Genomic DNA, 27,728 nt, shown 5'->3' with positions numbered 1-27,728 from the left:
TCTGCTGAAAAGTAACAAGATCATTAACAGAAATCTATGATGAGAGAGAAAAGTTATGACAGTAAATGTCTAGGTATCGTTATCACGATTGTCTTTGGAGATTGGATGGTATTTTTTATGCTATCAAATCATGGTGTATATTTTTACCTTACATGCTCTCAGATAAGAAAAGCAGATGAGTAAATTAATCTCTAAATTAGTGACATGTTTGAGACTTGTATGTCAGTCTTTTGGTGTCACTAAACCCCACATATGATCATTTCTAGACTCAAAGTGATTTCCATTATTTTAGGATGTGATGTGGGTCCTAACCAAAGAAAGGGAAGTCAAACACAAACTCAAGGTGGACACTTGCATTCCTGGTGATTATTCAACAGATTTTCATTTAGGAATTAGAAAGAAAAGTATTGGTACTATAAGACTGCATGTACTACATGATGCCTACTTCTCACAGGACTAATTTTTGTTGCTGTTATTCCCTGAACAAAATTGGAAGAGACAGAAAGTAAGCCTCAGCAACCAGTGGCCTTTCCATTGTTGACAAACTAAAACATATGGAGACCTATTTCCCAAGGTTAATAGGAAACTGTCAAGAAGCAAAATGCTCAGGGCATGTTGGTATTAGTCATTTCAAAGACCTGAATTATAGCGTATCTTATAAAACACAGGCAGGAAGAAGCTGACATCAAGAACCTGACATTACTGAGGTGGGGGCCTGGGAAACCATAAGTTTTAACCTGACATTACTGAGGTAGGGGCCTGGGAAACCATAAGTTTTAACTGTTACCAGAACTGTAAAAACTGTATGCTTGGTGGTATACACTCACTGACAAGTGGATATTATACAAAAAGTACAGAATACCTATGGTACAACCCATAGACCAAAAGAAGTTTAACAAACAGGAAGGCCCAAGTGAGGATACTTCAATCCAACTTAGAAGGGGGAAGAAAATAATCACCAGAGGCAAAGAGAGGGAAGAATCTGAGTGGGAGAGAAGGAGGAAGGGGAACAGGATCAGTTATGGGGAAACAGGAGAGAAGCCCAGAGGGCCAGAAGAATGAATAAAAATATGCAGCCTGTGGGGGTGAAAGGTGGTGGGACCCTCTAGAAAGTACCAGAGACCTGGGAGATAGGAGGCTATCAGGACTCAATGGGGATAACTTTAGCTAAAATGCCCAACAGGTGAACAAAGGGAACTTGAAGACTGCACCTCCAGTAGAAAGTGCATCCTCAAGTGGATGAATGGGGTTACCAACCCACAGTCAAAATTTCTGACCCAGATTTGTTACTGTCTCAAACAACTGCAGGGACAAATATGGAGAAGAGACTGAAGGAAAGACCATCCATCCACACTTGGGCTGCATCTCATTGTGGGGCACCAAGGCCCTGTTACTGATGCTGTGATGTACTAACAGACAGGAACTCATTATGGCTGTCCTTGAGAGGCCGTACCAGCAGCTGGCTGGGACAGATGCAGATATTTACATTCAATCATTGGACTCAAGTCATGGACCTCTATGGTTGAATTAGAGAAATAAAGAAGCTGAAGGGGATGGCAACCCCTAGGAAGACCAGCAGTCTCAACTAACACAGACCTCTGGGAGCTCCCAGAGACTGAGCCATCAACCAGGCAGCATACATGGGATAGTCTAAGCCCCTGGCACATGTATAGTAGAGAACTGCTATGTCTGTCCATAGTGGGAGAAGATAGTCCTAATCCTGGTGAGACTTGATACCCCAGGGAAAGGAGGGAACACCCTCTTGGAGGCAAGGGGAGGAGGAATGTGATGAGGAACTGTAGGAATATGCTTGGAAAGTAATGCTTCCTTAATTCTTGTTCAGCATGTACTTTCAATGGCTATGCTCAGATGTTTAATAATTTTAGAGAAAAATATAATTAGCCCAGAATCTATATTATATCTACTATAAAGTATACCATCTTATAAAATTCCAGATAACCACTCTGGTCACAATTTGTTAAAATTTCATGAGAAGATTCCATAACTACTGGAGGGTCTTGAAAAGTTGATTACTATATCCTTATGAGAACCTTGTAATAAAAAAAAATGAAGTATCTAATGCAGACTTAGAAGAATGACAAGAACTGATATAGTGCCTTTAAGATGATAGGTACATTTTTAACTTACCTATAGTCTAGAAACATTATGATTATCCCACCAAACATGGAAACTCACCAGCTTTTTAATGTTCAGGTTTTAGGTACTGAAGTTGATCACGTGTGACAGAACTGCGTGTGTTCGCATGGCACACTGCTCTTCTTCTTTGAATGCTCATTAGAATGACCTGTTGGGTCACTGTATACATATTTTGAGCCTCACCTGAAGATTCCAGGATTTGGTAGTTCTTGGGTGGAACTTGGAGTCTAAATGTCTGACATACTCCCAAATCTTTTCAGTACTGTCGATTTGAAGACTACATATTGAGAATGACTTACATAGTGATTTTCAACAATGTCTAAGTTGTCTATTTTGAGTCCATGATAATGTACCAGAAGATCTGAAAAGCACGATGAAGGGTGTGTGTTACATCTCAGAGGTTTTCCTAGAATATTTGTGAACCTGTTTTGTATTTAAAATAATATCAATATATTAGAGGATGAATTGAAAACATTTCTTGCCGGGAGGTGGTGGCGCATGCCTTTAATCCCAGCACTTGGGAGGCAGAGGCAGGCGGATTTCTGAGTTTGAGGCCAGCCTAGTCCACAGAGTGAGTTCCAGGACAGCCAGGACTACATAGAGAAACCCTGTCTCGGAAAAACCAAAAAAAAAAAAAAAAAAAAAAGAAAAAAAAGAAAAAGAAAAAGAAAACATTTCTTATGTTCCAAGCAACATAAGATGTAGATGTGTTTTGCCATCATCTTTACCTACAAATACTACCACACCTTTGGCAGCCTAAATTTCTATAAATTTTTTTAACATTTCTAACCATTTTTTTTTTTTTTTTTTTTTTTTTTTTTTTTTTTTTTTTAGTATTTGGAGTTCCTTACTAACAAATACCTGTTTGATTAATCTTGAATTCTCAGACTGTGGCAATAGAAAAGCTTCAAAATTCTGTTTGGTCTTAGACAAAGCTTATTGAGGCCCTTATAAATAAAACAGAATCAAACACAGACCACTTCCATTTTATTGGCTAAGCTGATACAAACTTTGGTCTCTCTCATTGGCAGATTTAGAAACAATCCTTAAAAGCAGTCACAAAAAGAAATAAATACATTTGAGACTATTCTGTGATACATGGTATTTCATCACTAGTATTAAATATTAATGTTAGTTACTAATTTTAGCTGAAAACCAATTAGTGTTCCAATAAATAAATATATATCATTAGTATGTCCACTTGTGGTGAGTATAGGCATCATATGTTCGAATGAACTTACAATGTACTCCTTAATTATGTTGTTTCCTACTGTATAGGTTTGTTAATGATATGTGTGTATATCTGCATATCTCTGGTAGTTGGAGGTCCATATCAGGCATCTTTTTCAATTTTTATGAAACTTCCTTTTTAAGACAGTGTCCCACTCATTCATTGAAATGAAAGCTTACTTATAGGATTTCTTGACTGGATTGAAAGCTACAGAATCTTACCACCTCTGCCATTCCATCTCTGAGATTATGAAGATGTCCTACCATGTCTGTCTTTTTAAGGACCCCATGCCTGCTAGACATGCACTGTTCAAAATGGGTCATTCTTACAGTCCCGTATAACCCCACATCCTGTTTTTTAAGTACAATACTACTCTGTGAACTATGCCACAAAAACATGGTGTACTGGACAAAAACAAAGTGTTATTCAGCAGGTAAAGCTCTTACTGACAAGCTTAATAACTCATATTTAGTCATCAAACCAATATGGTAGAATGAAAAGCTTACACCAAATCCTGCAAGTTACCCTCTAATCTCCAGAGGCAAGAACACAGAGAATGCATAAATAAAAAAAATAAAAAAATAAAAAAAAAAAACTATTTAGCACACCTCAGATAAAATAATACAAATTATGCATATTTAGAACAATTTGGTTATTCAAACAGCTAATGTTTTTATTATGTAACTATTATGTAATAGGAGCAACTATATTCACACATTTGCTCAAAACACACCCTAATTAGGAACAGAATTAGAAATAGAATTGGAAAAAGACTGAAAACTACAAAATGTAGATAGGCTTAACTACCTAGAAACATGGAGTCAAAGGTATGGTCTTTTCCAGATATTGACTCATTGAGTGTTTTCTGTGTGTTTCTCAGAGAGTGTGACCCTCCTACCCACATTAATTTGTTTTTGACAGCTCTTAAGAGTGCATTGCTAATTAACTCCTTAACACTTCTTTGCATAGTCCAGTGCCTTCTAAGGTGTTTCTTTGAGTGGCTTACAAAACAAGGTGTGTTTGTGACCATAACTGTGTAATACTTTTGTAATGAAAATCTTCAAATAGCATATAATTATTAAAGGCATGTAAACATCCTGTTCTCTTCCTAACTTCCCTACTAAAAGGATTTTTTGGTAGGCTAGTGTGTCAAGCACTGCCTCATGAGATGTTCTACCTCATGAGATTTTGAGGCCATTTCTACTAGGAAAGTCAGAAGTATGAATGGATAGATACTTGAGTTCTATAGTATTTGGCCAAGCTCAGAGGCTTAGGACATAAAATATTCTTTACTGAGCTACATTAACTTTTTTAAAGTCTCCATTTACTTACATGCTTGAAACAAATTCCAAAGAGGTTGCATAACCTAGGCTTGAATACACTCTGTAGACCAGACCCAACATTAAACTTGTGATTTTACTGCATCAACCTCTGGGGTAGTTGAGATCACTGGCCAGTGGCACAAGGTCTCTAATATTTTCTTTGTAAATACAGTAACCCAGATGACTAGGATCAAGGTGGAGTTGTCCTAACCCAGAGCAGAATTTCCCACTTAAATATGATGCTATGTTTTCTGATAGTCAATGCTTTGTTTTATGCCTTCAAAATAAGTCCTCTACGTATTCCCACACTGAGATCCTCAAGTAGCATTTTTCTTTTTGTTACATGGGAGAACAATAACAGAAAGTTGAATACAAGCCATTTATTTTTAGAAGTATTAAGCTCTCTAAAATATGTGACACAGATCTTTGGCTTCTGACTTGAAATTCTGTTTTTGTTGTTTCTTTAATGTGAAACATCAAGTTTTTCTGTAGTTGATTTTTATCTTGTGTATTCTGCTTTGTCATCAGAATGAGTTTCTTACATATTTATTATTATTATAAGCATTGTTAATAACACTCTATTTTTTTTGACTAAATTTACCTTCTTGAGGATTTATACATAAGCCCTGCATCTACATCATCATCATTAATGTTCCTCCCTCCAATTCTTCCCATGTCCTCCCCTTTCCTTATTAAATTCATAATGTACTTTTTATTATAACACATACACAATACACACATACATATATATCACTTATTTAGTATTTAGTATTTTATATATATATATATATATAAATACATTTAGTATTATATATATACATATATGTGTGTGTTTGTGTGTGTGTGTGTATGTGCGTGTGTGTGTGTGTGTGTGTGTGTGTGTGTGTGTGTATCTAGAGAGTTAGGACAAGAACACCTGTGTGGAAACTCATCACTGACAGAAACTGATTCTCTCTGTTTCAGTAACTATTGTCTACCTATTGTTCTTAAACTAGGAGTCAGACTATGTGTAATTTCTCCTATGGTATGTCAACCACTCTTCAATACACTGTTTTTTTTTTTTTTTTTTTTTTTTTTTTAAGGCAACTGTACTGTTAATTGTTCGTGGATACAGTTCTTCTATTGTAGCAAAGGGAGACTATTTAACAGTAGGTGTCCTGGGTCACATCTTCTGCAATTTGCCTGGATCCTTTGGTGGAGAATTTCATTATAGATACACAAGTTGGGCTCCCCAGGGTCACTTATTCTCTCTATTTTGTACAATTCCATATCTCTTTAACAATCCCCATTTGTGAAAAAGAAAGATTCTATGGACATAAAATTAGCATTTAGAATACAATTATAAATGAAGTTAATAGTTAATAGGTCAGCAGTACCAAGGATGAGTTCCCTCTGTTTGAGCAGAACTTAGGTCCAATCACAGAGCTGTTGGTTATCTCCACAATTAAAGTTCCATCAGTGAACTATTCTAGATATCTTGCCAATCTGGCTATTAGTTAATAGGTTTTACAGCTAGATAGATAGGATTAGTGATCCTCTTCTTTGGCAGCTTTCATTAGCTTCAGATAATATGAGAGCCAGTTCTCAGGGAAGAGGCTTTCAAGACAGTTCTATCTTGATTCCACTAAGTGTTGTACCTAAAATATATGATGTTTTCAGAAATATGCTCTTGGGAATTCTGGAAGGCTACCAAGGGCTATAATAATAAGCCTTATTGATTTAAGGGTCTCTTGTATTCACTTGACCAAAATCTCATGGGTAGCTTTCCCAAGCCTAGCATTTTTTTTTCTGCTAGATTTCTAATGGACCTTGGGGGAGCACTACTACTTGCAAAGAATTTTATTTAAAAATATAGATGTTCACATGTGTATTATGTACTCACAAAACTGTATCTACAGTTACCTTATAAATATTTATTGGTTTACTAGATTGTATCACAAAGATAATTGTTTATGTTTTGGATTCAATAAAATAGCTATACCTGAATGTTTGCATAAACTTACACATGAAAACATACCAACCAGGTCATCCTAATCTGCCAAGGGTTCTGCTATATCACATTTATATAACAAAAACCTATTGGTGGTTAGGTCTCAAATAAAATAACAATATTTTTTATAACAAATATAATTTATACCACACTGTTTGAATTATGTATAAATTACTTATAAAACCCCATTCAATATCAAAGCTTTATAAATAGTTGTGCATGTTAATAATTTAAGAAATAATGAAATGATATGGTCTTGAAATACCCAGTAAAGTCAATGTGTATATGAGAGTGGTGCATGATCATAGAGGCTAAAAAAGGACTCCAGATGTCTTGATCTTTTATTCCCTCCTTTAAGTCTGTCAGGTAAGGGCTATCACTGAACCTGAAGCTATGCTGGTGCCTTATAAGCCAAAGTAATTCTTCCATCTTCACACTACCAAGTGCTAGGGTTACAGGAACATACTATACCCAGATTTTCATGTGGATCTTGTGATTTCTATCCAGTGAGACAACCCTTTAGCCATGAGTCACATTTTTCAGTTTTAAATGTGAATTTACTATGTTATACGTATTATATGTCTGCGTGGCATATACAGAAACCAGAATAGTGTGTCCATCATGAAAATTGGAGTTGTGATTATTTAACCAGGGTACTCTAGAAGAACATCCTGTGCTGTTAAGTACTGAGACATATTTTGAGATCACAATTCAGACTTGTTTTAATAGAAAAGTTTACTCTGATGTTACTTGAATTCCCACACAAGTTTTTATGGAGGCACCATGGGCTTCCTTGAGTCTAAAAGTTCTTTTTCCATAATTGATGGTTTCCACAAGATGACATGGAATCAGTGACAAAGGATATAAAGACATGATCTTGGGTATGTGTCTGTGAAATGGTGAGGAGTGTATATTTCTATATTGGTGTGTGCCTATGTGTTTTCCAGGATTTAATCTTAGGATATTTTAAATTATGTCACAAACAGAAATTGCATCTGTGTTTCTGTAGATGGAATTACAACGGGTAAACATCTGTTTACTCTTAGCCCTTCATGGTAATCTAATCTAAAGTGATTTACATTTCTGGGGAGGCTGCTCAGAGGAAAAACTAGTTGCTGGACAATCATGAAAACAAAAGTTCAGGTACCCAGCACTCACATAAAAATAAAAAACAAAATATATGGTGACATATAACTGAAACCTCAGTGCTAGAGTAAAGACAAGAGAGGAAGATCCTCAGAGCTCACTTGCCAGTGAGTAGGTGATGTGGTAGATTGCATATCTAGTGAAGGACACTGTTTTCAAATAAAATGAAAAGTTATAGAAGAAAACATTGGATATTGATCTCAATATCAGTAGACACATATGGGCAAGCATACACACACACAGACACAGAAGTACACTAATAATAACAAGTTATTCAATAATATATATCAAAAGAACAATATTAAGGTCAGAGATATAATTAACCATTGATTCTTATTGTTATTATAGATGGCTAAATTTAAAAAATAACTTATTTTGGCAATTAGGCAAACAAATAAAAACAAAGTACAAGAAGAAAGTTAAAATTATGTGCCATTGCAAAAAGTCGGTGTACTGCTGTCATCCTTTTCTTTGGAATAGAGATGTGGGAGAAGCCTGATTCATGTTTTCTAGGGAAAATTGGGAGTTTTTTTTCTGTATGAGATATTGTACTGAATCATTTTTTTTTTTGGATAATTTAAAAGCAAACAGAGAAACAACAACATCAGATCAAATTTCAGAATTCTTGAGTCTGATCTACACTCTCTACTTCAAACATTTACATGCACACATGGACAAAATTCTGCCACATTTTTTCTTTCCACAGGGGAACAGCTGTAGAGATATTAATTGTGCTTCAGTTATAAATGAATTGCCAAAAGGGACAGAGTGGGCTCTGTATCTCATCCACATGCCCTGCCTGGTATAAATAATGAGACAAGAACTTGGTAAATTGGAAATTTGTGATAAAAACGAGATGTGATGTTATGAAGCCCTGCCAGTTCTTTCTTCTGGATTTATTGATTTTTAAGGCACTCTACGAAACAGCTATATCAATGATTGTCTGTCACAAAAACGTTGGCTAAAAGGGCTATATTACTGGGGTCAACTATGAATTAGCCCAAAGTGTAAACACAAAGATAGTACAAATTTTACAAAAAAAAAAAGTCACACATAGAAAACTACCTGGAAAGTCACAGCTGTTAGGAAATAGTATATATAGTTTTTGATTCCAATGACAGCTCCTAATATAGCTTTTATGAAAAAAGAACTGGTAAAAGTGCACATAAAATTAAAATTAGTCTTGTAATTATTAAAGTTATTCATATATAATTATAATCATATATAATTATATTCGTATTTATAATCCCATATATCATTTTAACATATATATTCATATATATGTATATATATATATACATACATATTTTACTCAATGTTTTTATTTTTAAGTTTCCAGTATTATAAAATAATTATATACCTTTTCCTTTTTTTTTTCCATCCTCAAACCCTGCAACTGTCTTTCAAAATCATGGCTTCATTTTCTTCAAGACTTATCTATCTATCTATCTATCTATCTATCTATCTATCTATCTATCTATCTATCTATCTGAGAGACTGAGAGTCTTCTTAGTCTATATAGTATTACTTTTATGTACATGTTTTTTAGGGTTAATCATTCAGCATTGGATAAATAAGTGGTGTACTCTTCCTTAGGAAGGAGTTTCTCTGGTTTGCTCTCAGCATTCCTTAACTGTCTGTAGTCTAGGATTAAGGCCTCAATAGCTCTTCTACTTCACCTTAGCAAATATATTGTTGACTTATAAAATCATACCACATTCCTGCTTCTTTACTTCTACCTCACTCCTCTGGTTCCTTGCGGTTTCTTCTTCTTCCTCTCAAGTCATCAGCTCTTTCTCTGGTAGGTTTTGTACACACAAGCATACACATATGTATGCACAAATATATAAATCCAATCTGCTGAGTTCTTTGTTTGTTGAATGTGTTTGTTAAATGTTTTCAAGGCTAACCACTCTAAATTGGACAACCAAAAAAGGATTCCTTCTTGAGAGTGACTAATTGTTCTGCTGAGAATCATTAGTTTCCTGTACTCTTTGTCTAGGGGTTAAGACATTGCATAACTTTTTTTCCTTCCATGTTAATGTGTTCCTTTATATTGCTATTCCTCTGGTCTTGTTTATTCAGCCATTGTTACAAAATACTATTTTATAATAGAATTACTGGCATTCTAGTCCTTAAAATCTTTCCATTCTTCTTCCATGATGCTCTTTAGTCATATATGCAGGAGCTTGTTACTCAGATTTATGCACTGTGGCTGCAAATGTGCTTCTTGAAATCAGTATTACATGGTTTGGGGGTCAAACTTATCCATTGACACACATCTCACTTGCCATCTCTTGTGTGATTTAACAGTGCCAACATTTTGCTTTCATTTTCTTTCATAAAGATTCAATGAAATTACTATAGGTTAGTTTTCCCTTGTTCAAAACACTTTGGATCACAAGATACACACACACACACACACACACACACATATCATATTATATATATATATCATATTATATATGTATATACATACATAAATTTATAATTTATATTATATATAAAACAGGAAGATAGGTTTACAATTTTTTTGTATCTCTTTATTCTGATTATATCTATCACATGAAGTCAGCTGTACAAAAATTCTGTGAAATTGTTCTCAAACTGTTCAGAATTTTGGAGCATTTTTCATTTCAAATCTGTGTATTTGAAATGCTCATTCTGTACCTCTCAACATGGTGTCACAATTATACTTTAAAAATTTTAAGAGTGCTAATTGCAAATGTGTACAGCAGATATGTTTGTGAACATTAGGTTACTTTTTGAACAAAGCTCCAACTTATTTATTTAAGAAATATCAAATACTTCAATTGCTGTTAATATATCCCTCATGTACCTTTACAACAGCACACACATTCACAATTTTCTTTTATAAATTCAGTATTCAGAAAGCATATATCCCACCTTTAGAGTTGGAGCACAAAAGATATTACTACATAAAGAAGATTTTACTTATTTTACTTACACACTGCTCACCTAACCTCCAGTTTTTCCTGGTAGTCATCTAGGCACAAAATGTGATCTTACTCATAGCAAGATTTCAGGGTTTCTGGTTATGAATTTCTTGCTATATACTTCTCTGCTTGTAGATTGTGTGTTCCCCACAGATTAGGAAAGATACATTGGCATCTTTGATGTGACAAAGAATAATTTTTAGCTATAATAACTGATGAAGATTTATAGAATGGAAAGGGACTGAGGCATGGAGATTTAGATAAAGAAGAAAATATATAAAAAGAACATAATGAAGAAATAAAGTGTGCATTCTGCTTTCTTGCTAATGTTTTATGAATCTATAAAAGACATCTTCAGGGCTAAACACACAACACTTTGGCCAGTCTGTTTCTCTGGTAGAGCTCACTCTCTCTATCACTCTCTCTTCTACTCTTCCAATTACAAAAATGAAACCTGAAGAGGTTAGGAGTACCTTGTTTAATCATTTGTATGTGTATGTGCCACCCTCTCTGTGACCCATAGCTTAGCCTTTCACATATTCTTTTGTTCTTGCCAAGATTTTAATTAGGGCAGACAGAATTTCCAGTGCAATTTCTCAGAATCTAAATATTCACATATCAAGGTCTCACTGTATTCTTATAGCATATTGTTCATATTCTCTGGCTTTCTTGTTCAATATGACATTTTATTGCTTTATATACCCTTTTAAAAGATCCTTTCGATTCATAATTTTGTGAAGACAATCTATGGGAAAGAAAACAGAAACTAATGCATCCCAGTACACAGGAATGATTTGAGTAGGATGGGGTTGATCAAACTGCAAAGGATGTGTTGCTTTGTCTTTGCTTCAAGCCTAGCCTATTGATTTGTATGTATGTTGTGATATGAAGTCTCTTTTTCCAGAGCTTCTTTGTGAGGACTAGACAAAGATTATTTGTGAGAATTCGACATGCATGCGTGTGTGTGTGTGCGTGTGTGTGTGTGTTATATTGTTGAATTTCAGGTATGTGGCTGTCATTAAGTATTTCAGATAAGTTGTCAATATTTCATGGTAGAACATTAAACTTGAGAGGAAAAATTGAACCAGCCAAAAGTATGATTAACCTAATACCCATATACACCAATGCATTTGTCTAGTTTTTTAGTCTGATATCTTATCAACTTGAGATAGTAGTGTCTAATTATTAGCTATGTCCAGAGTACAAAAAAAAAATCACTGAGTAAATGTTTATTTTGTAGCACTAGTTGGAGACAGCAATACCATCATCCATATCACAACTGGAAATTGGGAAGAGGACCAAATACCTTTTCTTCTAACTCTTCCTGATTTAAAATTATGATTCTGTGATAAAAAGATATTTCATTTAACGATACTGATACTAATATTAAAAGACATATATTGCATAAATATATTGATGTATTTTCAGAAATGTTGACTTGGTTCCTATACAGCTGTATTTGTGTGAAAGATTCTCACACCATCACATGGTCCAAGGCTAAAATAAACAGTAACAGTTCAGGCTGTTGCTGTGGAATATTAGAAAACTAAGTCTATTAAACAAGGGACATTTCTTTCTCACCATCTGAAGGACAAAAAAATCCAAGATGAAGTCACTGCCTTGTCTCCAGGTCTGGTTTCCATAGTGACTTTCTGTGCTATCACAGTCAACAGCAAGAAAAGGACTCCTTGATAAACTTTGTTTTGCCTCTTTTCTTCAGAGGGATCCACTATAATAACCTTCTTAGTCCCTTCTGGAGGTAGGGATCAGAAGTTCAATTGAATCCTTTGTTATAAAGCAGGTTTGAAGAACAGTTTAGGGTACATGAGGCATTATCTCAAAACATTTGCATTTTTCTTTTCTCAAGCATTAATAGAATGTCCTTTACCACATAACAGCAAGACCATCACAAAATATTCATTCATATGAATCAAAGAAAATTCCAGAGTTATTTGCTATATGAATTAACTAGGTTTCTTTTAATCTTTGTTAATCTTGACATTCTTCCCTTGAATAACCAAAGGACTGACTCATTAAAATAAGACTGAGAAATTATAAGAATGCCAATAAACATTATATTGGTAAAAAGTGTGTTTAAATAACATTTTCTGTGTTCAGCATATTTTAGAAAAATTTAACTGGATGTAGTAATAAACACTTTTTATCATATGTTATCATATGAGCAGGCTTTCAAACATCAATGTTTGTTCTGAACTCAGATCTTACACATTCCTAGGTACACCGAGACTATGACACCAATTGTAACATGTTTGTTTCCAAGGTAGTAAAAGTTATTGACCAGGCATTTATTTGTCAGGCATTCTACTTTGCAAAGGTCACTAGGTCAACATAGAGCCATATTTAAAGCATGGACTAAATGATAAGGTTATGTTTTTTCAGAAATGTGTAATTTTGGAGGTGAGAATTATAGGGAGATTTTGAAACAATAAAGAAGAATACTGTTGTTTAAAAACGTTTAAATATTCTTTTTATTTTTATTTAAAATAAATTATTCTCTCATACAATGCATTCCAAATACAATGCTCTCTCTTTCCTCCGCCCCTTGCAGCTTCTTTTTACCTTTCCTCTTCTCCATATTTATTGACCTTCCATTTCTTTAGAAAAGAGAAGACCTCCAGGAGAGGCCAGCCCAACAGGACAAAAAAACATACAGTTAGAGAAGGCAGAGTCCTTCTTATGGAGGCTGGACAAAGCACTGTTAAGAAGCTTGTAGCATGTAAAAGAAAAGTTTCTTTGTATAAAAATTTCTACATAAAATTAAAATTACCTGAAAGACAGTCAAATAAAGCATTGTGAGACCTCACTGTTGGGGATATTTCAACATAGGAATCAAGCATATCTTCAAAATGTTGTTGTTTTCTGTTAAAGAATGATAGGACTAGATTTGCCAGACCAACTGTTTAGATAAAGAAAAATGATTCAAAAGATTAAAGTTCTGATATTTTTCTTTTTAAATGGCTACTTTTTTTCTAATTTCTCCCAAATAAGCTCCAAAATGATTCACTTAACTAAGGATACTGCCCCAAAATTTCATCTACTATGAACTTGGAGACAAGATTATCCTATTCTTTCAATATAAAAATTTGCCTAATGCTATGATCAAGACCTCCTCATCTTAAAACCATCCATTGACTCACTTCATTTTGTTTAGCTGCCTGGACTGTTCAATATTTGGTTCACCTACAATATTCTATGATACCATTTTGTAGCTATTGCTTAAAATATTCATGCTCCCACTACTTGCCCTCTAAAGAAAGCAAGAGTTTTCTCCTAGTGATAGTTTCTAAGCTGCTAAAATAAGGGGATTATACATCACAGGATATCAACAAAAAGATGGTGAAAGTCCGAAATAGGGGATAAGCTGACTTGTCTACTTGCTGGCTATATTGTGGATACCAGTGTGCACAGAGGAACAGTCTGTTAGTAAACATTATTTTAAAAAATACTCTCTCTGAAACCAAAAGCATCCTAATGACATCAAAAGAATAGTGCTTTGTTTGGATCTTCCATTCTCCTTGCTCCACTGGCTCAGTGGCTTTTCACTTAGGCAGGTCTGAAATTTGACAGGATTTTGTCTTTCCCTTCAAAAAAGAGAGCTGACAGTGCACTGTCATCATTTCTACAAGTCCTGGCTTCTTAGTAGAGAAGTGAGCTTATTCTTAAAGAACAGAAATAAACAGCCACTATGATGAGTGTGTTTATCTTCATGCATAATAGTCTTAGCTCATCTTTTATCAAACAGAAAGTGTCATGTTAGAGAGAACACAAGATCTTGGCACAACGAATATCCTTGTACCTGGCCATAATGTTATCCTCCCTTTATGGAGACCCACAGTAAGACAACCAAGAACATAGTGTACTTTCTCTTAAGATATTTTTTCTTGTACATTACTTAGTTCTGTGTGTTTGAGGTCAAGGATGCTGTCTGTGTTGCTTTGTGTCAGGGTGCACATGTGGATATAACAGGACAACTTGTGAGAGTCATTTGTCTTCTCCCATCATGTGGATACCAGCAATGAAATCAGGACCTCATGCTTGGAAGCAGGTGCATTTATCTGCTGTGCTAGATCTCATGTCTCAGTCTCATACTGGATATTAGAAAACTGAGTCAAGAATGTTAAAAAGAAATTCTTATTTGATGAATATGTCAATTTATGGATGTAGAATATGCTCAATCTGGTATCTGTGTCTGTGTATGAGCCCAAGTGTGTGCATGCATGCCTGTGTGTGTATACATTTGTATTTGTGTGTTTCACATTCACATATGTATGCACATGGTCCCTCACTTAACTTTTAGCTAGCCAATTTTGTGATCTCAGAGGATTAGCGATCCCCTAGGATCTGCTTGAATCTACCTGCTCACACTTGAGGAATGGGTATGTGGCATTGTGTCCGGAACTTTACATGGACGCTGGGGATCTGAACTCATGTCCTCATGCTTATAAAACCAGTGTTATTCTGAATAACATTTGTTTTTTAAATAAGTATATAATCAAAGTTTATAGTTTTCTGCAATGAATAAATATTATCTGTATACACTGTTACTGTAATCTTCAAACATAGTTTTACTAGAAATTCCAACTCTCCTATCCTTTTCTGGATCATAACATCCTACTCAATATGTCACATATTGTACATACTGTTCAAAAATCTCTATCAGAGGAAACAAATTAACGAGATCATATAATAAAACAAATAATTAAACTTTCCCATCAACCATTCCATCTAAATGGTCCATCTCAATGCCACCAGTACCATAATTTTGCAAGGTCAGAATAGATATACCTGATATTCTAAAGCACATATAATATTGGCTTCATTCTCTAGTATTTATAGGTTACTATTTCTTAAGAAACTGATCAGTAGAAAACTCTATTGCTAGAAAAAGGCTGCCTATGGAATAAAAATACATGCTTTCTTTTCTGTACTGTTGGGGAAGTCATCAGAACTCAGAAAGAGTTTATTTATGCCCATGTTACTGTAAACCAGTCAGCTTATTAGTTTTCCCAACCAGGCCTCCAGTCGCCCTCATTATCTGTTTGCAAATGTACTGCCTAGACCACCAGGATAGCAAGCCTTGTCTGCAAGTATTGCAGAAGGTAATTTCCCCCTCTGCATTGTAAACATGGGTGAGATTTTTACAATGACACATTTCCACATGATCCTTTCCAGTGCACTCAGTCAATCCTGAATGATGTATGGGGTGAGCAAGAATTGTCCATATACTCAACTACATTTTCTAAGGCATTTTAATCATGTATGAACTTTTCTGGCTCATTTTAAACACAATGTTAAGTGGTTTGGCTATTTCCTTGTTACACTATTGCATATGTCTATATCTATGTGCTCCAGAAAAAATACGTGTGGAAGCCGGATTTATTTCCTTAGCTGATGTCTCAAATCATGGAGCCAGAAAGAATGGAACGGCATAGTGCATTTTGGTACTGTTCCTCACATTAACCCCATTAAGAAACTTGCCCACTCGTACACTAAAATCATTTTGGAGCACATGAAATTTGGCAGACCCTTTCCACTGTAGGCTAAGTGATAGCTTAAGAAGAACAACACTCAGAGAGCAATGCATATTATAAGAGAGAGGGGGGCTAACCCCTGGGAGTTTGATGTTTTGTGTGTTTGAATAAAGGAGTCCAAGTAGAGCTCAGCACCCATGTCAGCTGGGTTTGACTGATGGCAAGATTGGATTATCAAGTAAAGAAAGACTGTTATTTGTTATTCACCAGGCCTGAAGTTGAATATTTATGTGGTTTAGCCCCCTGCCTTCAGAACTCCACAGTCAAAGAGATCTGCATATATAGGGTTAATCTATAAAAAAAAAAAAAAAAAAAAAAAAAAAAAAAAAAAAAAAAAAAAAAAAAAAAAAAAAAAAAAAAAAAAAAACCACTATGTTTTTCAGGTCCATGTATAATCTTTCTTAGCCTTCAAAAAACCCCACCCCCAAAGCAGCCTTGGAGATTTGGAGATTTGGCACGTGTGTCTTCTACAATTAGGTAGTGCAGCTGAGACATACCAATAGGTCTTAGAACATGTTTCCCACTGGGAGCACTTGGTTGATGTCTGTCTGGAGAAATAAATGTTGATGACTATGGTATTACAGAAATGGAATAGTGATATGAGTTGGCTCTTGGGATTTTTCAGGTTTTACCTTAATTACACAAGGGTTTTGTTAAGCTGTAAGTAAAAAAAAATGTAAACAAATGAAAAGGCATAAAACCTATATAATTATTTGCCAGTCCAGTACTTGACTACCTTAAAGAATAGTTTAACAAGACTACAAAGTAATGGACTGGATATGACATGTTGAAAATATCCAACACATCATGCTTCAGCATGTAGTAACTGTTAATTTAAATGGCAACAAGTTATGCAGGTCATGTGAGATTATGGCATTGTTGTTTCACAACAAACAAGCCATGTTGTCATGGAGACCCTTGTGCCCATGTATCTATTGTGTTGTGTTGCAGAGTTCTTGGAAAAATTAATAAGGAGAATGAGAGAAGTTGAGCCAAGGGTTTATTTTTATTAAACTAATGAGAAGAATCCCATCACTGCTGTGACCTTGTAGGCTTGTGATCTTTGCGATGTGTATGAATGTTTAAGGATGGCTTTTTCAGATGACGCATCTGCGCCCTCTGTGGATTGTTCCTACTGAACTTGGAACAGGGAGCTGGAAATTAAAATGAAAAGTTTGAGGACGATAGGAGGAGGCCAGCAGTGCACGCCTCTTTGGATTTCAGCTGTTGCAAAGGTTCTGCTTCTTTATTTCTCCACTGGCTATAGCAGTGCTTATTCACTAAGAATGTATTGCAAATGACTCCTTGCAAATGGGGTCTGTGTTCCTCTCATCATAATAGCCTTAGCTTTTCCAGTGTGTGCATTTTCACGCTGCACCAAACCTTTGTTTTCTTGCTCAGGGTGTCAGCACCAGCATTTTTCTTTCTGAATAATGTGCAGAATTGGTGTGCTGACTTGCTCATAAAAAAAGTATAGCCAAGCTAGCAGAGATATGCTACCTAAAGCCCAACATCTTATTTTCCCGAAGGCTTTTCATCTTAGTTTGTCAGCAAACCAGAACCTCTAACCTGACAGAGTAACGTCTTTGATGGTTAATTTTGCTTGTAGTGTTTGCTGTCATGATTGGAAGAAAATATGTGTGTTCTGAAGATAATAGGAGGAAAGTTTCAAGTGGAAAAAATGTGGCTGATACTGCAGGCTCTCTATTAATTAAGATACACGCAACATATTGCCACATTTCGTTTAACTAAGAATCTAAATGCAGAAAAATGGGTTTGCTAAAATCAGAAATCACCTTGGACTGGGGTGTTCACACTTGACTTGATACTAGAAGGCTGGATTGCAGTGATGGGGATCATATTTTGTTGACAACAGCTGGAGAGACAACAGCTATATTATTATAATTAGGATCAACATCCAGTTGGATTATAATAGGGGCTTTCTTGGAGAAATGGCACAGTGTCAAATTTATAGTCACTAGCTAAATGAGTCTCTTGTATCCTTGACAAAAGGACAAAAACTGTTCCAAATGAAAACACAAACAGAGAATCCTGGTTGTTGTATTTCCCGGGTATTACTCAGGGTCCTATTTATCACACAGTAACACTTGCTGCTTTGAAGAAACATTATCCTGCAAGGTTTACACTTTTCAATTTGCTTCCGCGCTCTGCATTCTGCGTGCATTTCCATAGAGAAGCCTACACAGCAGCTTGACTTGAAATCTTTTCTGCTGCAAGATTAACTTCAAAGCATCTATTTTCCTTCTTCTGGGTAATCACTTGACAAATGCATCCACAAAGCCTCCCCATACTTCCATTGCAATGTACAGGTGCATCAACAGTATTGAATTACTATGAAGAAAAACCATCCCTGACAGACTAGACACTTTCCAAGTGTCTATGATCCATGGATGTGGATTTCTGGAACACGGACTCGGAGCAGACATATCTGGGATGAGTTTGTGGGCAAAAGCTCTTCTAAGCACTGTTATGATTCCCAAACCAGTAGAGCATCTTCACGTCCATCTGGGATAAGTGTGATCTTGAGAGTGCCTTCTATTCAAGTGGCAAAAGAAAACTTGTATTGGCAAGTTGCCTGATGCCTGGCTTTGTGCTCACTACATTAAGCACTTTTCTCTTTCTGACCCAAGAGCAATTTATCCTGAAGCAGAAACTGATGTAAAATAGATTAGACAGAGGTCATGTGCTGATGAATGTGAGGTTACATGCCGATGTATCCTTTTTTGTCAACTTTAATAATGAAATCACTTCCTTCATATGAGCTTATTGCTATATATATTTATTTCATTTTATTTTAGCTGACATAGACTCCTGTATCAATTGTGTAATGATCAGCTTAGAATTAAAAGTGTACCTATTCACTTATTACATCTTTAGCATTGTAAAACAATTCGTATTCAGTTTTACATGTGTACGAGTAAGAATCTTTTAAGTGAGGACACAAAGCTTCTAGATATATTATAAATAAAAATTTCCCATTGTTTTCATGGATTAGTATACTGAATTATCCTACCATATTTGCAATATAACAATTGCTACCAACTTTGTTAAGACAAAGAAGGGTGCCAAGGGTTAGAAAGTTCAAATATTTAGCTAAATGTGCAGAATTTGAAAAGAATCAGAGATAGGAAATAAAAATTGTGTTCTGATTCAAGTCTTTGTGACCTTCCCTCCAACACTGTATATTTTTCGGCAGAGTTGTACATAATACTTTTTAAAGTCTGCCAAATAAAAATGATTTTCTTGGCCTATGAATAGCTGAACCATGGAGTTGCTAAGTCTTTTCCTCCTCTACCAGTGCTGTGATGGGAAGCCTCTCACAATGAAATGACATCACATGACAATAGATAGAGAAGCTGAAGTCATGGAGACTAGTTTGGGAACAAACAAAATGCCAAGGACACATTCTTACATCCTTCTCTGTGAGAAATGGTCGGCATGGCTTGCTTCTCTAAATGAACAGTTTTAAGTAAGCTACATTTTAGAAACAAATCTGAATAAGGGTTTTATTATTCAAAGTAGTCATACAGAAATTAATGTGCTGAAGCAAAATATGCATGTTCAGTTGGGAAAAATTTATCTTCACATATATTTGGAATCATTGCTTCACATCAGAATTGTCTGAGAAGATTTAACAACATACTCTTCTACTCTCTGTATCCTATCATTATAGTTGGTCCTTAGGGGACAAGTTTTGGAATGTAGTAAACCAGCATAGAGGCATGGCTATTACTCCCAGTCTTAGCATGTTATAATTTCTGGCTTATCTACAAACATTATTTGCTCAACCCTCCACTATAGGAGTTATATAATATATAACATATAATATATTACATATGATACATTATACAATATATTATACAATATATAATAATGTATTATTAAAACATATTTATATGTACACATTTATAGATGTATACATACATACATAAATACATTTATATTTATGTTATAAAAATATATAAGTACATTATATATAATTAATATAAGACTGTATCAAGTTAAATGGCTTGCCTGAAGATATGTGTTTGTCTTTCAGAACAAGTTAGCTCATTTTGTATGCAAAAGTTTCCAAGGTACTGCTTAACCCAATCCTATAGATCTTCAGAAAATATTTGAGTGTATTTTTCAAAGACATTTCTTAATTTGAGTCAATGCAGAATATGGTTTCAGTGTTGGAAAATAATCTTTGATTGTTTCCTCTGTTTCCCCATGTTTTAGTAGTGACTAGGCTAACTCACACAGTAACATAGTGACCATTAGACATGAATAAGTTTTCCTATTAGTGTATTGTTTCATGCTGGGAAGAAAAATCACTTGTTAAGAAAAGGAGAGATACTAGACACCACAGCAAGGGAAAGTTCTCCAGTGTTTTTCAGTGTAGAGTTTCAAACTCATTTTCATTCTGATTTCTGTCAATCCTTTAAATTATACTTGGAGTATGATTTTTTTCCTGTCCATTATATTTCTTCAATTTGGGGGGCTGATTTTGTACTTTACAGAAATAGTTACTGTATAATAATATCTTTCTTATAAAGTGTTTGCACTCTCACAAAATACTATAAAGTGGTATTTTGCAAAATAATATAATTCAATTCTTTCCTGCTTGGAGATAGTCTTCTGTGTGTTTAGAAAAAGTATGTTGCCTCTTCTGGCAGTAAGAATGTGATGTCCCACAGGAAGATGGATGAAGGTGGAAGAGCCAAAATGACCAAGCTCTCCCATCCCATTTTACATAGGAATCCAATGCAACTAGAAAGAAGCCTGAAGGTCTGACCACTGTGCAAATGCCTAGCTACACAGCAAAACCCTGTCTAACAAACAGGCCAGGTTACTTGGTGCTGTCATTTTCTTTTTTTTTTCCATTATTTATTGGATATTTTATTTACACTTCAGATGCCATCCCCTTTTCCCATTCCCTCCCCCCTTAGAAAACCCCTATCCCCTGCCCCCTTTTCCTTCTTGCACTTACACACTTTAAAAAAAATGTTAATCAAGGGCTTTATAAGTTTGGTAATGCTCAATCAGAGGTGTAACCTGCTACCCAACCTAGGTATATCAACTATCTTTGACTGGTGGAGACACATGAACATCTGCCTCCCTGTCTCCCCCCTCTTTCTCTCTCTTTCTCTCTCTCATCACCTAGCTTCTCCTCTCCTTCTTCTCCTCCTCTCCTTACTCCTTCTCTTCCTCTCAGTACTCTGCCCACCTTAGCTCCTCCTACATATCACCCTTCTTGTTAAAATAAAACTTTTCTCTCTAAATACAATTAGAGCATTATTATGCCAATTTGTACCAGTGAGGTACAAGAGAGTCCTAATACCCAGTCCATCATTTTGTTGACTAACTAGAACCTCTGTCATCTATCCTAACTAAAACACTTAGTTCTGAACCTGGCTTTTTCCTTGGCTTTAGAATGAATGTCAGCTGAAGACCATCCACTCAAATCTTTTCTCTCAAGGTAAATAGCCAGGATTGGCTATGAGACTATAAGTTTTCAACCCCATCAGAAATCCAGAATGACTGAGTTAACTATAATTGTGGTACTGTCATTTTCACTGTTAACAACTCAATTTAAGATGAAACAGATCCAAGCTGTGATTAGCATGCACTCACTGAATCATCAGATTGCCGTCTCAGCACACAGATACAAATAAGGAAATTGAAAGGTGCGTCTACCTTTCCTGTCATCCTGTCTCAGTGGTCTTAATAGGACTACGGCTGTAACCTCATAACCGATCTGTTCTCCTAATCAGTCTCCTTGCCTCCAAGTTATTCTGGCAGCATTTAAAGCAGATGTTGCTCATCAGGAATTGACCTGGAACTGAAAGGACAATCTTCAGACATGGTGCATATAATACACATATTCTTTTATTCAAATGCTTCTTATAATTTGATCCTAGCTTACATCTGTAGCCCTGTATTTGATATCAGACTTTTCACGTCATCTTGTCTAAAATTATTTTGGCACTTGAGCTCCCTACCTTCCCCTCACATAAAACTCTTTCCCTCCAGTTGTTTCCAAGTTAAACTATATTCAAATAATTGTCAGTATGAGTCTTCTATGTGTTCAACTTCCCCCAGCAACATAGATACGTCACTTGGGAAAGTGAGTCTTATTACACACACACACACACACACACACACACACACACACACACACACACACCCCAAGATGGACTGTCCCCAATTTATAGTGGGAATGCTTTATATAAGTGACATTCAAGACATCTTGTTGTTCTGTAGTCTTTAAAACTGATGAAACATCATTCTGAGGATAAATGTCTATTATACAACTATCAACTACTCAACAAATGTCATTACACTTTTTTTTTCCTGAACAGTGACTGCAATTGAAAGCATCTCAAAAACATTTTGATTGATAAGATCTTTCCAGGACTCAATTCTATTTAAATCACAGTGAAAATAGACTTCTATGATTCACAATCTATTGCCTTCAGGACTTAAACCCTCTTCCCCTATATGCTAGGAGTATTAGCAATTGGCTCTGCAAGGCTGATAACCCCTGACACCAGTTTGTAGTTGTCCTTAGGAAAACACAGCAGCCTTGCCCAAGGCCAAAGTTCTATTCTTTTGGGCCATCTTATCTTCCTCTTCTTTGGTCTTGCAGAGGGAATGTCTGGCCCCATTTCTCCATGAGCATTCCAGCTCTCAAACCCTGCTTTATACCCTCATGTGATCTACTTCAGCCATTGTCATGGTGGTTTCATGACAACTTGTATCTCCTACTTTGTCTTGTTTCCATCGCTTACCTTCAGTCATTAATGAAGGGCACCCTGCAGTAAAAGTTACACAAGTATTCTTTTATTAACATATTTCCTATGAATGATCTGTGACATTAGCATTTTCACTAAATCAACAGGTAATTCGAATATGTGCTTTCATTTAGCCACTTAATTGATAAACGTGTTAAATACCTACTCTGTGAATGACCTTTTAATAGGGGAAGAACAATAACATTGGGCTTGCCCTCATATATAGCTCCAATCACGTCAGATTCCTGTTGGTCTCCAAGTTTCAGAAGTCATAAAGCTATTTCACAATCTTCTATGCCTTTACTAGTTCTTGAGCTCTTTCTTGGGATTTCCTCTATGCACATGTCTATGCCAAACCTGACATTTTGTTAGTATTTAGTTTCAGTGTAATCTATCCTGAAAACCTGTCCATGACCATTTTGTTTGAGCTAGACCAAAAGAGGAGCACATGCTTGCTGCTCCTGTATTCACTTGAGTTGCTGAGTCAGCTTATCTGTTACTTTCTCTTTTGTCCCACCACAAAACTCTCTGTTTCTTTAGTACATGGATTTTTCATTAGCATGTACACTGCCATTCAGGAAAGCTCTGTGTGTGGTTGTTATAAAACACAGGGGAATTATGTGAGAAGAGGTTTTCGTTCTGTTATCCATGAGTCTAATTACCTGAGCTTGCTGATTAATAGATTGTTCCTATCTTATTTTATATTCTGAGAAATTAAGTGTGAGAGAATAAAATATTCCTTTGATATTTATGTGCTGGCTTTTACAGCAGACAACTTTTCAAGATACATTCAATTGTACCTCAGCAAAACGCAAGTGCTACATGCTGTATTATATTATTAACCTTTTGTTTCATATTTCTTTGATATGGTTCCTTTGCACATTTCTTAAGCTCACACAGCTCTAATAGATATCCTTCTGATGAAAACTACAAAAGTATCTTAAATAATAGAGACTAAAAATGCTATCTTAATCTACTATTTCAACCTGGCAGTACTGTGTCTTATAAAATATTGCTCTTGGAGTTCTAACAAAGCAGTTTGCCTCTATATTTGGTGAGTTCTTTATTTCCTATGGGTTCATGTATGATAAACCTGACAAAATGTAGCACCTGCAAAGAATAACATGGTTTTTCTTACTATTTTCATTCACTCATTCTGTCTCCCTCTCACTCTGTCTTTTAAATTAGGTACGTCTGTCACTAATGTAACTGCCACTGATGCTGATGACCCGGTTTATGGAAACAGTGCAAAGTTGGTTTACAGTATCTTGGAGGGACAGCCGTATTTTTCCATTGAGCCGGAAACAGGTTTGTGGATTAAATTTTAAGTTCTATTTAACGTGTTTTGCTTCAGGGAAACACTTATTAGGAACTGGTTTATGAAATGTTCTGGCTAAATATTTCACTCACTTTACCAATAATGTTCAGCTGCACACTGTGAGGTACATGGCTAGCCTGCAATGATTGATGCTGATTAAAATGAATTATAAAACTGGGGTTGGCTATCTCCCTTTAAACAGATGGGTCAGTACCATTTTTCATAATGGCATAAAGAAAAAAATTGCTTACATCAGGCAAGTTCAATATCATATTTAAGTACAGATTCTGTAGCTTATTTGCTTTGTGTTGAGTGACAAGCCACTTTCTAAGTTTCAGTTTGCTCATCTATGAAGTGAGTATAAATACTGCCTTTGTGTTTTTAGTGACACAATGACCATTTAATGCACTGCAATGTCTCTATCATTACTTCTACCACTGGAGTCTTTTTTTATATCCCAACAGTTGATCCTTCATAAAGACTGTTAATGGATCAGGTTAAACTCAACTAATATTACCAGGTCTAATTGGGCACATATAAAACACTTTCCTCCAAAAACAAAGAAACAAATAAATACAAACATAGACATTGATTTTTTTCTTTTCTTTTCTTTTCTTTTTTTTTAAAGGGCAATATAGAAAAGATCCTCATTGAACAATACATTTTGTAAATGAAGATACCCATTCTTAAATGCTTTAATGGAGCCTGAGATTAAATTTATTCTGACAGGCTGTGTTAAGTCATGGGGTTTTATTATAGCATACATAACATTATTATATTTTATTGGTGTCAGTGTTGTTATTAAGAGCAGTTGTTGATAAAAAATACTTTCTACTGAATGTATCTTTCTTTTCTACCCTGTGGTTTCTGTCTTCACTTTACTGTTCAGAATCATTCAGCCTACCTGTGTTATTTTTTACTTTGGTTCATAAATTTTTACCACTATTGAGAGAAATTCCATGAGTTGCCATTATGCCAGTCATTAATCAAATTAAAAATTAAATTTTTCTTTGTGCTCTTCAAAATAAATTCAAAGAGTACAATATGCATGTAAATGAAGTACACTTATACATAAATAGGTCACAGCTACAGTAGTAAACATAAATTTGAAAATAGGAAAGCACTTGTAAAGTGCATTAAATTAGGATGCTATGGTTAGAAGCATAACCAGGGAAGAAGGAAGTCTTTCATAAAGTTTATCTTATTTGAACCTTTAAATAATCCTGGATAAAATGGAATAAAATATCATTTAAAAAGGGGATAAATCTAGATATTCTCTATAACCCTACAACCTTGTCAAAAGTCTAGTGGTATATTTGGGAGAAGCTGAGACTCATATCTATGTCTCCATTTTCATAACCACTATTAAAATGTTATACTTCTATGATTTCTTCCCTTCATCTTTCACTCCCTCTCTCTTTTTCTTTTACACTCCCACCTTCCTTCCTTTCTTTTCTTCCCTTCTTCCTTTCTTCATTTCTCCCTCCCTCCTTTACTCCCTCTGCCCCTCCCTCCCTTTCTTTTTTCCTTCCTTCCTTCCTTCCTTCCTTCCTTCCTTCCTTTCTTTCTTTCTTTCTTTTATTCTTCCTTTTTTCTCTTATTTTTTCCTTCTTTTCCTTGTTTTACATGATCTCACATAGCCCAGGCTTATTGATAAGACCTTACATTTTGGAGACCAGCCCAGAACTTCTAATCTTCTTGCCTTCACTTCCCAAGTACTAGAATTATAGGTGTGAGCCATCACTGTACCCAGTTACATTGAAGATCACTTGTGATACGGAACAGGGAACAGTTTTGTTAAAATAGCTTGTATAAGAGAGAATTATCTTGGTTGCAAAACTAAGTTGAACAATGTCGTTTCCTGGTTCTTACCTCTTGCTCACTTGGGCATTTTTGTGCATCATTTCTAATATAAAAAAGATATGAAGCCGAGAGCTTCCACTGAATGTAGGTTAAAAATTTGCTGGGGAACCCAGGGCTCCTCCCCCCCAACTCTGTGCATAGTCAACTGGGAATGACCTGGGTTCCTCCAGCTGGAAGTTAGGCCCAGCTGCTCAGTAAAGGCCTCCACAGTTCCTCACAGCACGGCCCCCAGAAAGTCCTTGGATTTCCAAAACCGGTTTATTGGCATGGTGGGTGGTGGATGGATCTGGATGCACGCCCCATAAAACCCAGGGTTGACCTGAGATAAATAGGGAGGGGAAGGGGGGAGGGGCTGGGGAGGAATGCTTAACTGGCTCCACCCTCTGGCCTTCAGGTACCTTATTAGTATGTAAATCTCTCTAGGGGGCCTGTTCATCAGGCCCTCCACTTGTTTATGTGACTGAATGGCTCAGATTGAATGGAGATTAGACCTCCTGACAGGAGCCTGGGTTCTGGGGGCATGGCTGAACCAATAACCCAAGAACCAGGATACCCTTCCATGGCCCAGCAATTGAACATTCAGCATATACAGCTACTGAATTAATGATGGGGAGGTAAAAACATATTATAAAGGCTAGTCTCAGCTTATAATAGTCTGCAGCTTCTCTATAAGTTAAGGCCAGAGCCAGACAATCTGAAATCTAAAAGGAACATTCACAAAAATACCTCTGGTGGTGTCAAGAATATGTGGATCACCTGGATCCTCTGGGAATAAAAAGACAATGAAATGGAGTTAGGCATAAATACTGCATAATGGGGTTTATGACTACAAAATTAAACTAGTCAGAGCCAGATTGGCAGAAAAGTTCTTCATGCCAGACTCCCATCAGTTAGGAAAGAGAAAACAGAAAGGAAGAAAATACTAGGCAAGACAGTTCTGACTCCATTTTTGATGAATCCATAGAGATCCTTGGGGTGTCTAAGGCATCTCATATTGCACATAAATGTCCATTCTCTACCATATACCTTATATTGATCTATGGACTTTTATGTATCTAGAACTTTCTTATAACACTTGAAGAGCAAAGTCCTGCCTTATGAAACCATTGCATTTAATGTTGAGTAGTAACATGCAGGGTCAGCAAATGTTGAGTAGTTAGTAGCTCCCATGCATGAAGAACACCAAGAATGTTTTCAAACATTTATCCAGATTTCAAATTCTAGAAACAGTAAAGAAATGTTCAGGAATGAGCAGAGACTTCTTATACTTCTGAAGGCATTTGTCATACTTAGCTTTAGTTGTCACCTTGACACATCTAGGAAGAGGAATCTTCAGTTGAAGAATTGCCTGCAGGCCTGTCTTTGGGGGTAATTTTGACTGATGATTGACCCAGG

General features: G+C 35.7%; 1 protein-coding gene across 4 annotated transcripts in view; it reads left to right on the top strand.

The window, feature by feature from the left end:
* The window catches only part of Cdh8 (cadherin 8), a 367,867-nt gene that overhangs the window by 157,015 nt on the left and 183,124 nt on the right, over positions 1-27,728 (top strand). For all 4 annotated transcript variants that reach the window (XM_034522729.2, XM_076915701.1, XM_076915702.1 and 1 more), the window contains one exon: positions 24,341-24,460. In XM_034522729.2, coding sequence (XP_034378620.2) covers positions 24,341-24,460 — 120 coding nt within the window. The remainder of the gene's footprint in view (positions 1-24,340; positions 24,461-27,728) is intronic.

The sequence above is a fragment of the Arvicanthis niloticus genome, chromosome 18 (assembly GCF_011762505.2).
Source record: "Arvicanthis niloticus isolate mArvNil1 chromosome 18, mArvNil1.pat.X, whole genome shotgun sequence".
NCBI lineage: Eukaryota > Metazoa > Chordata > Mammalia > Rodentia > Muridae > Arvicanthis > Arvicanthis niloticus.
Note: the sequence above shows the minus strand (reverse complement) of the source record. Positions and strands in the feature narration are given on the sequence as shown.